This window comes from Botrytis sinoallii (assembly GCF_014898435.1).
Source record: "Botrytis sinoallii strain Bc 23 chromosome Unknown BSIN_014, whole genome shotgun sequence".
NCBI lineage: Eukaryota > Fungi > Ascomycota > Leotiomycetes > Helotiales > Sclerotiniaceae > Botrytis > Botrytis sinoallii.
In genome coordinates, this window is record NW_024066041.1 from 156,383 (window position 1) to 170,325 (window position 13,943).

The following is a 13,943-nucleotide window of genomic DNA, read 5'->3' on the forward strand; positions in this document are numbered from 1 at the left end:
GGTTTATCTCTGGGATTTACTGAAAAGCTTGTGGATCGATTGGATTATCTAATGTTATATGTTATGTGAAAGTGACAACGCAAGAATGAATTCTATTCTCTTATGTATAGTTTTGGAATACACGGGGTGGGAGATATTGTTGACTTCTAACTTGGTTCTCTGTGATTGAGATTAATACATTGGAAGCGTATTCTTATCTCTTCTATTAATCTTCCGATCATGATCCTTTTTTTTAAAAAAAAAAAAATCCTACTCGGGATCTAGACCACTTCTCTCTCCTCTCTTTACTTCCCTCTAATGATCTCAATCGTCTTAATTGCGCTATTGATTACAATTGCTCTTCATTATTATCATGCGTCTGTTCCTCTGAACTAACCATCTGTGCTTAGGGTTCTCACAGTGCGTTTGTTCCTTCTGGACAATACTCAGCTAGGTCATTATCTTTAGCTAAGATCAAATTTTCCCCAAGATCACGTCTGACGCGATTACCGTTCTTCCCCTGATAGGTTGGTCCAACTTCTTTCTCATTAACCTCCCAAGTTTTGCCATTTTCTATGTAGAACTTCACTCCTTGGAAGTTATTTCTCGTCAGAAGATCAAGGCTTCATCATCGTAAGCTCTGTAGTGCAACCAGTTTGATTCACTTCCACAGTTGTGGAGAGTGAAGAAAATGCGAACATCCGTTTATTACTTCACATGGCCCCATCATGAAGCTCCCTAGTCATGGGGTTTTCATATCCAACCTAGAAGATGTACCAGAAACCTGCAACCATGCAAGTGAGGCTTAAATCGACGCCCGCCGTGTATGCACTGCGAAGAATTGTTGTGGAAGAACATGCAAACAGCAAAATCCTACCTTCTGGAAAGATCAGTCTTTCTGATAGAAGTGGCCTCCAATTTTCGTCGATAGAATTCTAAGTGTCAAGTTGGTTGCAGAGGTTGAAGAGAAGTATATATATTATCCACAGCCATATAATCACTGCTGGTGTTTGGTGGGCTATAACATCCCAAGAAATCTTAGGTCTCATTGTTTGACACGAGGCTGCTGTCAAGACTGCGAAGATATACCCAGACAATACATTCGATTTAAAGTCGCTTTATGTAAACCAACACAGAGTGTGTACATGATGCAGTAATGTTCGAGTCTACCATAGTAGTTTTTGCGAGCTCCTCGTTGCTAAATGTCTGCTTGAAAAGATATCTGTTTAGCAGCTCAATGAAATTATTGGACGAGCCACAATGCCCATGGTTGAAATCTTGGTATTTAAAAACATGGTCGTAGAATGATTGGGAATTAGCAATTTGGTGCTGGACAAACGTGTGATAACTGGATTTTGAAAGGAAATGAAGTAGAATATTTAAGCCCAAATGTAAATGGCGGGAAACTTGATTGAATCGATCTATACAGCTGATGATCTATGGAATATAGTGAGGAGAAAGTTCTACATAAGCATTAATTCGGATTTCTGATAGAATCTTTCCATAATATCATTTCAAATATCAAATAGACTTAAGCAAAGGTCTTGAGATATGCATGACAGCATCATTGCAGTTGTAGTATCGGATGGAAGTGTCGTTTCACGGATGTGGCGTGCGACACTACAGATTGATTTAAAATCCATACATGATTTAATGAGGATTCTGTGTCTTTCAGTCCCGGCTACACATTAAAATCTTGATTTCTAGGAAGGTTAGCACAGATTAAAAGATTAAAAAAGTATGCAAGTCATCAGTGGCGTAGTAGACTCATAAATCTTGCATAATGCAAGTGATAAGATTAAGACTTGATCAACAGGGCAGGATTGTTCCTCTTGGGCGGAAGCTGGATTTCTCGAGGGTTGTTTCACAGTGATTCGGAAATTTTAACATATACACCATGAATACTCATCGTGTTATAGAAACTTTGTGCTCATTCATGCATCGTGAAAGCTCTCAACTCAATGTACATGCAGAATGCATTCATAATTATGATACTGGCTGCTTAGACAAAGACAGCTTTTATACAGAGACAGATTTTGAGCGGAGCACTTGTGTGCTCACCCATTTATGTAGCGCACTTGCGTACCATTGTTCTCACCGATAGTCACGAAAGACCGGTCTCCCACTCCGATACCGCAAGTAGATCCTCATCAGTGGTCAACGAATCCATCGCGAGTCCGACCCCTATTAGCTTCCTAAAAGTTCCGTTCACGTACGGAGATCTCATGAGTATATTTGAAGATGCTCAAAACAAGGCTAGTAAGAACTGCCTTACCGCGTACGTAAAGAACGATGTTGGGGATGTCACCAATCTAGTGCGCCACCTCAGCGTATTTATTCCAGGAGATTTTGCTACTTGGTCCGAGGCTTCTCACAAAGCATTCGACCATGGCGAGACTTCCCAAAGGTCATTGGCACAACTTGACATCATTGCTTGGTGGCAAAGTCTTTGATCATGCCAAGACGCTCGATTTAAATTTCAAGATGCGAGAAGGAGCTGACGTATTGTTGCGCCCGTGATATCATCACGAATCAAGACCGGCGATGAGGAGATCCATAACTAAAAACTATTCACTATAATTCTCAAACTTTCCGTCGTTGTGACTCTTGACGCACAGGGGAAACTAAAGCCAGAACTTGAGTACGGGATGTTTTACACTGAAGTGTGTGAATTACATGAGGCCAATAATATCACAAAAGGCGGAAAGTACGCAATTCCTGAATTTCGTGTTGAATTGGTTGTTCCTTGCCATAATTCAGGGAAATGGGCACTCATCGGCGACACTGAGTGGGACAACTCAACGTTGGTAAGAGAAGCGCGACGCTTCTTGGCGATACCGAAGACGGAATTTGTCTTTTCCTATGACACACTATTGCGAAAAGCTGTTGAACAACTGGATGTCGCCTTGGAAGAGGTTGCTAAGCGAGAAATTCCTATGGCGATGGGTTCCTCCAACGGAATCAAAGCTGGCAAATGTACTGGTATACTATCAGATGACAGACTTTGGTTGTCGTACCAAGGACGGATCACCCAACAGTGTAAGGGAAAAGACATTGACCGAAAGCATGTAGTCGCAGAACTACCGCCACCCAAAATGCCCAAAGAACACTGTAACATATATGGCCCAGCGCAGAGGGTTGAGATTAATCATCTCGATCATGCTCCTCCAGCTTCTCCTCAAATTTCTCTGGACTCTCGATCATTTCATGACTGCCAAATAGTCGCGACGAAAAGCAAGCTGCCGCTGCCCAAATTATCATGCAGCGCCCACCTAAGCCTTTTAGGAATGCAAACACTAACCAGTCTAATGAAGAGCCAGTAGCACCCATGAAGTTTTGACGGAATGATCGTAAAGTGAAACATTTTGGCCCTTGTTTATTAAAACTTGCAGCAGCAAAGTAAAAACACATAAGAAATCACAACCGTATGCTCCCTTAGAGCCGAAAAGAACAAGAGCCTTCAATTAGACAGACTCGGCAATCTCTTGGAGTTTTCTACACAAAACTCTTCATGGACTTTGAATTCAGATTTACTTATTTTTATTGTGATAATTAAATTCATTTCTATATTCCAGTCGATTTGAATCTTTCAACTCGTTTGAATGCTTCATGCAATTTTAATCTCCCAGTTCATTTGGGTCTACCTGCTGAATCTAATGTTTCAACTCAGTAGAATCACCAAACGATTACAGTCTTTGATTTGATTAGAATCTCCTAACCCATCGGAAAGACGCGACCCTCTGGGCATTCAGTTCATTTAGTAGAACATTTTGATTGCAAAGCTTTGCCTGAACATTCTGAATAGGCTGCTATACCAAACACACTATTGCGACATGAACCGCACTTGAAATAGAAATAACACAACAATCAATCTAACTAGGTTTAACACCAATAGCTACTGATGGTTAAGCCTGAGCTGGGAAATTAAAAAGTGTTTCTGAGGATCTGAAGCTTGTGACACTTAAGGCATCTGATGGTACCATTATATGATGGTAACTTATATTCAACGACGCTTCTATGATAAGGCAGAGCCTACGAGCTCACTTGATGGTCCAATCCGACTTAGAATATCGAAAGGTTCCTGGGTATTGTTATCTGTACTCTAGAGAATTGCGTGTCGAATATGGTTGTGTGTCGCGTGCAGTAAGGTTAGATTAACAAAGCGGTGAAATTCTGCCACACTAACAGGCGATCGATGTCGGTTATTTTTTAAGTCCACCTCCCTCCTTGCACCCCACTACCCCAAGCTGTTGACACCATCTCCGTACTGCATGGCTACAGTATTGCCTTACATTCAACAACTTTAACACAAAAAATGGCCAGCCATACCGCAACCCTCAGCGCACTCCTTCGCGATTCCTCAATTACGGACCATAATGAAATACTCAAAGCTACAAATGACGTATTCAAGAGTTCTAAGTTCGACTCCAATGCCTTACATACCCGCGCCGTCGCCCTCCTTAAACTCGACCGATACGACGATGCACTAAAAGCGCTCGATGATGGTGGAGATAAACTGGCTTCTCAATGTATTTTGGAGCGCGCTTATGCTCTGTATAAGACAGGCAAACTGGAAGATGCAGCGAAAGTTTGTGAAGGAGGTAATAGTAGGGGTTTGAAACATGTTGCTGCGCAAGTCGCATATCGTGCCGAGAGATTTGCGGATGCGGAGGAACTTTACAAACATCTCGCAGAAAGTGTGGGAGCTGGAGATGAATTAATGGATCTGAGGATCAACGGACTAGCTGTGGATGTGCAATTAGCGTGGCAGGGTGAGAAAAGTGAATTGAAGAGCAAAAACGACGATTTCGAGGCATTCGAGACAGCGTATAATGTTGCATGCGGGCATATCGCAAAGGGAGATTATAACAAGGGAAATTTCCTGTTAAAGCGGGCAAGGGATCTGTGTGAGGCTCTGGACGAATTGAGTGATGATGAAAAGAGAGCAGAAGTCTTGCCCATTATGGTACAACAGGCATATGTGCTGACCAAATTGGGTAAAACTGGAGAGGCCAAGTCATTGACCAAGATGATCAATCTCGCTGAGTACGCATGCCAAACATGTTTACTGAGCTTGAAGCTGACCCCTACAGTGTACCAGAACCTCAAACCAAAATAATCGCCCAAAATAATGTATTAGCTACATCGACCGAAATTGATAACCCGTACCTTTTGAAACGAGTTTTCGACTCAGTACCCAACTTATCGCATCGAGAGAAGCATTTTGAGCATCAAGCGAACATTCTGGAACGAAATCATTACACAGTTGAGTTACAGGCGTTAAAATACGGAGGCGTAGCGAAATCTACATTAAAAAAGATCTTGGCTTCTTCATCACCAACTATCTCACCATCAATCAACGGCCTTTCGGTTCTCAACGCTGCAGCTCATGCCGAAGACAAAACCGGAAAAGCCGCTTTAAAGCAAACTTTGTCACTTCTTGAGAAGCGACCAAATGACGTTGGATTGATCCTTACCATTGTCCAACTCTACGTATCGACGGAAAATCCTGCCCCTGCAATTGCCCTCCTGGAAGCATTCTTTAAGCGTTTAGAAGATTCTACCAATCCCTCAGACCAAGATGTACGATTTGCACCAGGATTAGTAGCCCTTCTCATCTCTCTCTATCGATCCACCGGTCGCAGAACCCCTATAAGACCCGAGCTCGAAAAAGCCGCTTCATACTGGCGACAGAAATCCAAACCTTCCCCATCCCTCTTCCACGCCGCAGGTATCTCCCTCCTCGAATCTTCCAACCCCGAAGATGCCAAAGCGGCAGGCGATATCTTCTCTTCCCTCCGCTCTCAAGATCCCACAGACCGCGTCGCAATCGCCGGTTGCGTCGCTTCATACGCATCTTCCGATTTCTCCAAAATCTCCTCGGACATCGACACGCTCACCCCCATCCCCAAACTCATCTCCGGCATCAATGCCGAAGATCTCGAATCCTCGGGCATCCCAACCTGGACCTCCAAAACCACATCCACCGAATCATCCAAGAAACGCGCTCTAGACGACAAGGAAAAAGAAAAAGAAAACGAAGACCCGGCGAAGAAGCAAAAGACGATAGGAACGCGCAAATCGAAATTACCCAAAGATTTCGAGGAGGGCAAGAAAATGGATCCGGAGAGGTGGTTACCGCTCAAGGATCGCAGCTCCTACAGACCGAAAGGCAAAAAGGGAAAGAAGAAGGCCTTGGATGCGACGCAGGGCGGCGTGGTGAGAGAAGATGCGTTAGAGGGTGTTGAGGCGCCCGGGAGCAAGATTGTAACGGGTAGTGGTGGGGGTGGAGGCGCAAAGGGGAAGAAGAAGAAGGGGAAGAGGTAGAGAGATGGAGAGAGAGAGGATTTAGAAGAGGGAATTGGAGATTGGAGATTGGAGATTGGAGATTGGAGATTGGAGATGTAGATTGGAGATGTGGCGGTGGCGGTGGGAGAATATGGAATTTGAATGCATACCTAGGTATACATCCATGTCATGTGATGTGATGTTATGTATGTAATGTAATCTTACTTACTTACTCCCTGCAATCCAATCCAATTCAATCCAATCTCTGCATTTCCTGAAAAAGTATCTATAGTCTACAGTCTACAGACTATAGCGAGACGTGAGTATATGACTGAGTATATAAGTAAGTATATAAATCTATAAATAAATAAATAAGTATATACAAGTAAACCTAAAATATAATAAATACTAAACATACGCTTTATAAATAAATAGATAAAAATGAATCCCATAAAAAGTGATCTTATAAGCAATCTATCTATAAAAATGAGATTATATACTATTATTATGATCGATACCTATCTAGATAGATAGATATACATAAATCTACATGTAAATAATATACATCTATCCTCCCATTTCCATATCGATTCTCGGCCCCCTTTCCAAGAAATCCAAAGTACAATCAATCAATTAATGAATACAAGTCACAATCATAATCACAATCACAATCACAACTAATCAACATTCCAAATAAAAGATCACATGTATGAATCTTCATTGGTATTTATATCGCCTATCTCCTTTCTCTTCTTCCTTTCCCCACTCTGCTCCGATATTAATTCAACTCAACACCATTCCATTCTCTTCATTGCGACCCCTCTCATCCGATCCCATTTCACCTCCATCCTCCTTACTCTCCCATTTCCTCTCACCAAGTATCGATCCATCCATACTTTGACATTCCACTCCTAATTTCTTCTCCCTTCCTCATCATCTCCAATCATCCCATTCCCCAGACCTCCCAATTTTCCCCTCCCATCACATTCACCCTCTTCTATTAAAAAAAGCGAACACATCCCCATTCCCAAAACGCCAATCCGGCCCATAACCTCAGCAGCCGGAACCATGTGCCATACCATAAGACAACCCCTTCACATGGAAATATATGGATCCTAACCCAGTACATCTTACAGCCCTTGCTTCCCTTTCCTTCCCAATCACCCAATCCACCATCCCTACCCATGCCAACCGCTAGTATACATACGCACTATAAATGCTTTCAAAAGTATGTGTCCCAAATAACCACTACAACAAGTGTAAACTTCAGTAAAAAACAAAACAAAAAACCAAGTAAAAAACTATAAAGGTACTACCGAAAAAATGAACTATCAAATACTTTTAATTCTTGCGAAAAAAAGATCCTTCCCTTTCCGCTTCCCGAAAATATCAATCATCACAGGTATTGTAAAAGAGCCCGCCGCAAGTCAAGAAATGGATATATAAACGATTGTCGTTAGAATAGTTGCATGCGCGCTATGCTTTAATTTCGCCGAAATAAATGAAGAGACAAGAACAATAATATGAAAATGTGGTGTGGATGTGTGGAAAGGTTGTATTGGTATTTCACCATTTATAAAACATGGTGTATCAAGCACCGACGGTTTGAAAAGTAGGACTTGGTAGCCGCTCGTTCGAATCGATGTGTTCGATTTCGTGCTGTGGATTCGGTTCAACTAGCGAATGCTCATCAAACTCGGCTACACGAGGTGAGGGATCTGGTGTGTAGAATTTTGTTCTGTCATTACTACTTGAATCTTCGTCTTCGTTTTCGTCTTCGACCGGGGGTAATGGGCTTCGTCGGCCGTCAGACATACTTACTGCCGCTTCGTCGTCGTCATCTACATTGGCAGCAAGGTTTGGAGGTTTGTCTGAGTGCTGGGAGGAATATTTCCGATGCAATTCCCGAAAACTCCTGGCAGTCGCTGTGCTTGTGCTTGCAGCTGAATTATGGCGCTGGTGAAACTCAATTGGTTCGGCAAGTATGGAGTGGAAGTCGTCGTCGATAGTAGCAGGTGATGTTGCTTCAGAGTCTTCCTTGTGAGGCTGTTTACGAAGACGCAGGCGTTCTTCTGGTGACATGCTTTGAAGTTCCGTCCCGAATGTGATGACTGAAGCCTTTTTGCCATGTACAACGAAGCTTCCAGAACCACGAGAGAGTATGTCATCTGTAGTACCTTCATCTGACATGCCAGCGCTAGAATTCGAGTCCCTGCCTCTTCGACTACGGTGATGCGTTGGAACATGCGCCTCGCGCAGGGTTTGATGAATACTGCGACGAATTTTGCCTTTCCCAAACTTATCCTTGTCGTTTGACTGCTCTTTCTCTTCGCTCGCCATGTCCGAATCGACCAATCCAGCTTGTTCAAGAACAGATTGCTCCGCAGCATCGAGATTTGGATCCGAAGGTTTAGAGCTCAAGGTTGGAGCCTGATTCAAACTGGAACGAGATGGCATCGTGGCAAGACTGGGACTTGGGGGTACGACACTGGAAACTGAAGGTTTACGTGTAGCCTGTTCATTGATAGCCAGAGGTGGAAGTTCCCAAGATGCTTGAGCTTTGTGCATCGAGTTTGGTGCTGCTTGAAATATGTCATCCATTGTGTGTTCTTTCTCTGTTGACGGTGAGAGCGATGGACCGGACGTAGAAGGCCGAGTCGTGGAGTCTAACGTAGGTGACTTTGGCGTGCCTTGCGGCGCCAAGCTACTTGCCTTGGATTGCATACGGTTCAAAGCAGATCGTGCCGACATTGGTGTATCTCCGTTTGAATCTGTCTTTTGCGTAAAATCCCCTTCCGTGTTTTTTTCTTCGTCAAGATCCAAAATCAAAATATCCCTGTGACACTTCAAGCGCCAGATTTCCATTCTACCCCACTTCAATTGAGCCGCCATCCGAGCTGCAGCTGACAAAACTTGATCTCTCGTCTTTTGTTGAACTGGAGCTAGGATTTGTAAATGGCGAGCATTTCGAAGTTGAGAATCCAACTGTTTCACGGCAACGGTAAGCTTTTCTTCGGCTTCCACCACTTTTTGTAGCATAATTTGGCGACGTGCTGCCAAAATATCGTCCTGCATTTTGTTGTCAATCTTTCCACTGACTATCGAAACTTCACCAGAAGGAGTTTGAATAAACTTGGTAGAATCGTTTGCACTATCGAGTCGACGGATACCTCGATTGCGTTGCCCTTCGTAGTTGCCCCCAACCACACCACGCATACGCACTCCAGCAGTCCTAAACGCTGCGGCATAGTTGAGCTTAGCCAACCAATCATTCATCTCATCTTCATTATCGGCCAAGAAAGTTTCCTCAAATCCTCCATGGCGCACAAAGACGAAAGCGTGCTTGTGCTTCTTGTAAGTAGAATCTACTAGAGCGACTGCATCATCAGTCGACATCAATGCATCAGGTTTGAACTGTTCTAGCGGAGGCTTGAAAATGACAGGCGTGCCATCGTGACCTTGTTTGATATGCGTCTCGTGCTGATTCATCAAGCCTTTGATCCACGTAGTATTTCGAAAAAAGTACAATTGAGCACCAGTTAAAATAGCCCCCCACTCCTGCCACGGAGAGCGAGTCTTCTTCTTCTTTGCATCTTTTCGCCATAGTAAACCAACCTTGGTAATTTTTATATCCACGATGCCAGCTTGTGCTTCCTCAGGATTTGTAACAGTTTTTTCCGACATGAACGCATCTGGTCGTGATCTGGCCGAGACAATCTGTAAAACACCTGTCTTGAAGAACGTCTTCTGTAAATTCTGTAGATTCAGACACGGCGCAGTGCCGAGATAACTATAATGCTCGTCAAGATGCATGACGTCCTTTAGATTGGGGCGCAAAGTATCAAGTTTGCTATCAAGAATCAAAGTATAAGGGTCAACCGGTTCTTTCGAGGGACGTTTATTAGGATCGCCACCTCCCCGAAGCATCTTTGACTTCTTTTTCATTTTGTGGGGTATTATTCTCTCGCCATTGATATCTAGGTCATCCTCCACGTGGATAAAGGGTGTATATGAAATGTTGTCATAGAAGCATTCCAGAATTTCGTCAAAGATTCCTTCGCCGTGGGTGTTCTTGATGTAGTCTGCCTTTGTCATTTTATGTTTGTTATTTTTGTTGAATACATCTGTATGTAGAATGAGAAGTGAAAATGCGATAAAGTAGGCTTGATCAGGAGATGCATAGATGCCAGGATTGCACTCATGATACCTGTTTGCAAAACCTTGCAAACACCTGTCGATCTGCTGTGTCTCTTTTGGGAGCTCAACTTCCATGAGCAACTTTCGAATGGCCATGTCCATAGGATCTCCAAAGAAACCGAATCCTCTCATATAGCTACGAAGGACAGCCTGTGAGAAAGAGTCCGTTCCTTTCGACAATACACTAGCTACCACACCTCGACTAACCGCCTCTTCTAGCCTGACTAAATAATTAGCTGGTGTATCATCATCGTATCGTTCCGGCAGGATGATAGCCTCTTCTCGGTTCAATTGCATAGAATTGTTCTTCGAAGTATTGGAAGCAGGGGTGGTAGGTCCCGAATTATTTCCCGGTTCAGGATTCTGGCGCAATCGAGCTGTAAGATTGAACAAATCGCCAAAACTTTTCCTGCCAGTGGATGTGGAAGTCCTGGTCGATGGTAACGTGGGGGTCGGTAAAGAGTCTTCATTTGGTGCATTTCTCAAAGAGCTCAAAGTGGATGAACGACCGCGCAGCGTTAATCTGGAACGGGTGGGTGACGATCTCGAAGATGACGCAGTGGAACCTTGTCGTAATAAGGGGGTGTCTGGCCGACCTACACCTGATGATGTCTTCTTCAAAGCAGTGGGAGAGGAAGGGGTATGAGACGGAGACGGTGGGAATGGAGAATGAGAACCTTGTGGCGTCAGGTCGTCCGATGATTTGGGGGTTGTGGCCCGAACCGAGCCGGACGAAGGAGCCGTGGGGTATCTCGTGACAGAAAGCGAATTCGAAGCATCGTTTTGCGCGGACTTTTGTGGGAGATGGCTCAGATCGAATAACGGAGCGGGCTTCTTCCGGCGAGGAAGACGAAAGAAGGTTGTTGTTGTTTGGACAGTGTGCGTAGTTGTCGTGGTCGTTGCATATACTCCATGCTCGCCCGAGCTTGCATCTGATCTTGAAGATTCAGAAAGTCTGTTTACTGGCAGAGCCAATGCCGAGGACGCCTCGTCTCCATATGCAGGAGGTGAGCCACCATTGCCATGGGTCATTGGGCGATTTGGTTCGTCAAAAGTAACACGGCTTTTATTGCTCGGTCCCGACTCTGACATGGTCTTTCTTCGTTCTTTCTTGGAGAGCATTTCGATATCTGATGTATCTTCTGGTTGTGATGGCGGTTGCTCTTGTTGCTTCGCTCGATTGTTATTCACAGCCGTCGATTTGGTACGGCCGGGAAGTCTAACCCGCGACTTTTTCTTCATAGGGCGTCCTCCATTGAAATCCATGGTTGGAGCCGTGGTGATAATCTCTGGGGCTGGTATACTGTCAGCACTATGCCAAGAAGGTAGATCTAGCAAGCAATTGTTCTGTCAAATTAAATTGTTGAACCACATGAAATGCCTCTAAATGTTGCGGAATGACATCAAATGGAAAAATACTTGCGCTGAGGTATTGGAGGAGCATCTTCCGCTATTGAACTCTGAGCCTGTAGTCGCGACCTTGTGGACAATTGTGAGTCGGAAGCATGTCGAAACCTTAACATGGAGAAGCGACGATGTTTCGAAGTTTCCTCCTGGATCGGTGGTGACCCCGATCGCTGAAGCGCAGCAGGATAATCTGTGGCAGGTCTAACTAACATGGGTAACGATGTCATTGTTCCTGGTTCTGCGGCATTTGATGGGAAATCAGCAGGCGAAGGACGTCGTGGCATTTGTTCACTCGCTCTGCCATCTGGAAGTTCGGTGTCGAGAATTGGATTTAGAGAATTTGAATCGACGGGAAAGAAGCTATGCCGTCGCATTTCAGCATCGCTGGCAGCAGCACGACGACGTAGTAATGGCATTTTGAAGAAACGTCGAACAACATTGATCCTACCCCAAGGGATAATTAGGAAGCAAGGTGGTTGGTTATTCTTGTTTCAGCTGGAGAGGGAAAAAATCACATTTGCAAATGGAGTGTGGGATTGAATTGGTGAAGGGTGTTTGAAGAGTTGTGTATCCCTTCGTATGAGGCTGATATGGTAGGGAAGATACCCTTGGGAAAGTAAGAGAGTCGTAACAAGTGGATAAGAGGGAAAGGACTAATAAACGGGGTTCTGAGGTTCTGGACCGGGGGGGTAATTGGTGGTTGGTGGACCATGGGCAATTGGCAGAATAGGACGAGAAAAAGTAAATATGGAGGAGGAAGAGAGAGGGAGAGAGGGAGAGAGGGAGGGAGGGAGAGAGGGAGGGAGGGAGAGAGGGAGAGGGAAGAACGAGAAGTACGATAGATACGAGTGAACAAATCAAAACAATTTTAACAAATCATTCATACTGGTATAAAATTCAATTCAGCAATGCAAGACTCGGATGAAAACATCAATGAAGGGTAATAAAAGCTTGGTGGTAGGATGAGATGAATAATTTACAAATGCTATTTATGAGTTAAGTTTTATTATTTATCTACCATACGATAGTACCTAGGTAGTTATCGACTAGGTAATACTAACCAGTACAAAGAACGACGCAGGCCGACTGAAAATCCCACCCAAACCGTGGAGGGTTTCTTTCCCCTGAGGTGAATGACGCAAAGGTGGTTTGGGTTGAGGACCTCGGAGTGAAAAGAATCAATTAGGGTAACATTGTATCGTAGGCCATTTATGATTGATCATGCATGAGTGAAGACTTTTGAAGACAGAACGAAGTATGTACCTAGTACTTGGATAAAACACAAAACACAAAACACATCCAACGTCCAACATCCAATATCAAATCAAACGCGTACCCAGAACTCGTGTTTCCAAATAACCTTATTCTTTTATTGTTACTACATCCGGGCCTATTGACCTAGCTCGTCCTTTCTGCCATTTGCGTGTGAGCTGGGCATCCACCACCATACCATGCATGGAAGATGAAGATGGAGATGAAGATGAAGGTGTTAGGGCTGTCTGTGTACTACCTAGTATTTATTAAAGAGAGAAATCATCAAGGCTGTCTGTGTGCTATCTATATACTATCTATATACTATCTATATACTATCTATATACTATCTATGTGCTCCTGAAGAAACGAAAAAGGTACAACCATGGCACACCTGCATCTCCCACATCTCCTCCTCTCCTTCACCAAACAAACAACAATGATCATTTCCCCCTTTCGACCAAAAAAAAAAAGATTTGCCCTCTGGAGAATACTCTGAAACATATAAACCCAACTTTTGCAATACCCCATATGATGAGATGAAAGTAAAGATTACCCTCGGGTCCAAGTGCTGCGTTATATGGATCAATAAAATTTGATCCTTCCACAATGCAATTTCCTGGACGTGGCCAAATCCGATAGCGATACCTATAATAAGGTAATACCTAGTCGTCGGCTGGATGCCAGTGAGCCAGTGCATGGGATGGGGCCACCCGTTTTTCTAGAAGACTCAAGCAGTCGCCCTTATTTTTAGATCATGCTGCGTTAGGCTGGAGCTGTCCTCGAGGTGTCCTTCGATTTGGCATGGTGGAATGTTCTAA

General features: G+C 44.0%; 4 protein-coding genes across 4 annotated transcripts; 3 read left to right on the forward strand and 1 right to left on the reverse strand.

Moving 5' to 3' along the window:
• Positions 1-1,876: 1,876 nt before the first annotated feature.
• On the forward strand, positions 1,877-2,432 carry EAF02_007855 (uncharacterized protein; the record flags this gene model as incomplete). The annotated part of the gene is made up of 2 exons (XM_038903903.1): positions 1,877-1,942; positions 2,007-2,432. The coding sequence occupies 2 exons, from the start codon at positions 1,877-1,879 to the stop codon at positions 2,430-2,432; spliced, it is 492 nt and encodes a 163-aa protein (XP_038756184.1).
• Positions 2,433-2,627: 195 nt separating this feature from the next.
• On the forward strand, positions 2,628-3,302 carry EAF02_007856 (uncharacterized protein; the record flags this gene model as incomplete). Its single annotated transcript, XM_038903904.1, has 1 exon — positions 2,628-3,302. The coding sequence occupies one exon, from the start codon at positions 2,628-2,630 to the stop codon at positions 3,300-3,302; it is 675 nt and encodes a 224-aa protein (XP_038756185.1).
• A 992-nt stretch (positions 3,303-4,294) lies between these two features.
• EAF02_007857 (uncharacterized protein) lies at positions 4,295-6,383 on the forward strand (the record flags this gene model as incomplete). The annotated part of the gene is made up of 2 exons (XM_038903905.1): positions 4,295-5,025; positions 5,073-6,383. The coding sequence occupies 2 exons, from the start codon at positions 4,295-4,297 to the stop codon at positions 6,304-6,306; spliced, it is 1,965 nt and encodes a 654-aa protein (XP_038756186.1). The 3' UTR covers positions 6,307-6,383.
• A 1,474-nt stretch (positions 6,384-7,857) lies between these two features.
• EAF02_007858 (uncharacterized protein) lies at positions 7,858-12,287 on the reverse strand (the record flags this gene model as incomplete). The annotated part of the gene is made up of 2 exons (XM_038903906.1): positions 7,858-11,759; positions 11,888-12,287. 2 exons carry the CDS (start codon positions 12,285-12,287, stop codon positions 7,858-7,860), a joined length of 4,302 nt encoding a protein of 1,433 aa, XP_038756187.1.
• Between the last annotated feature and the right edge of the window lie 1,656 nt (positions 12,288-13,943).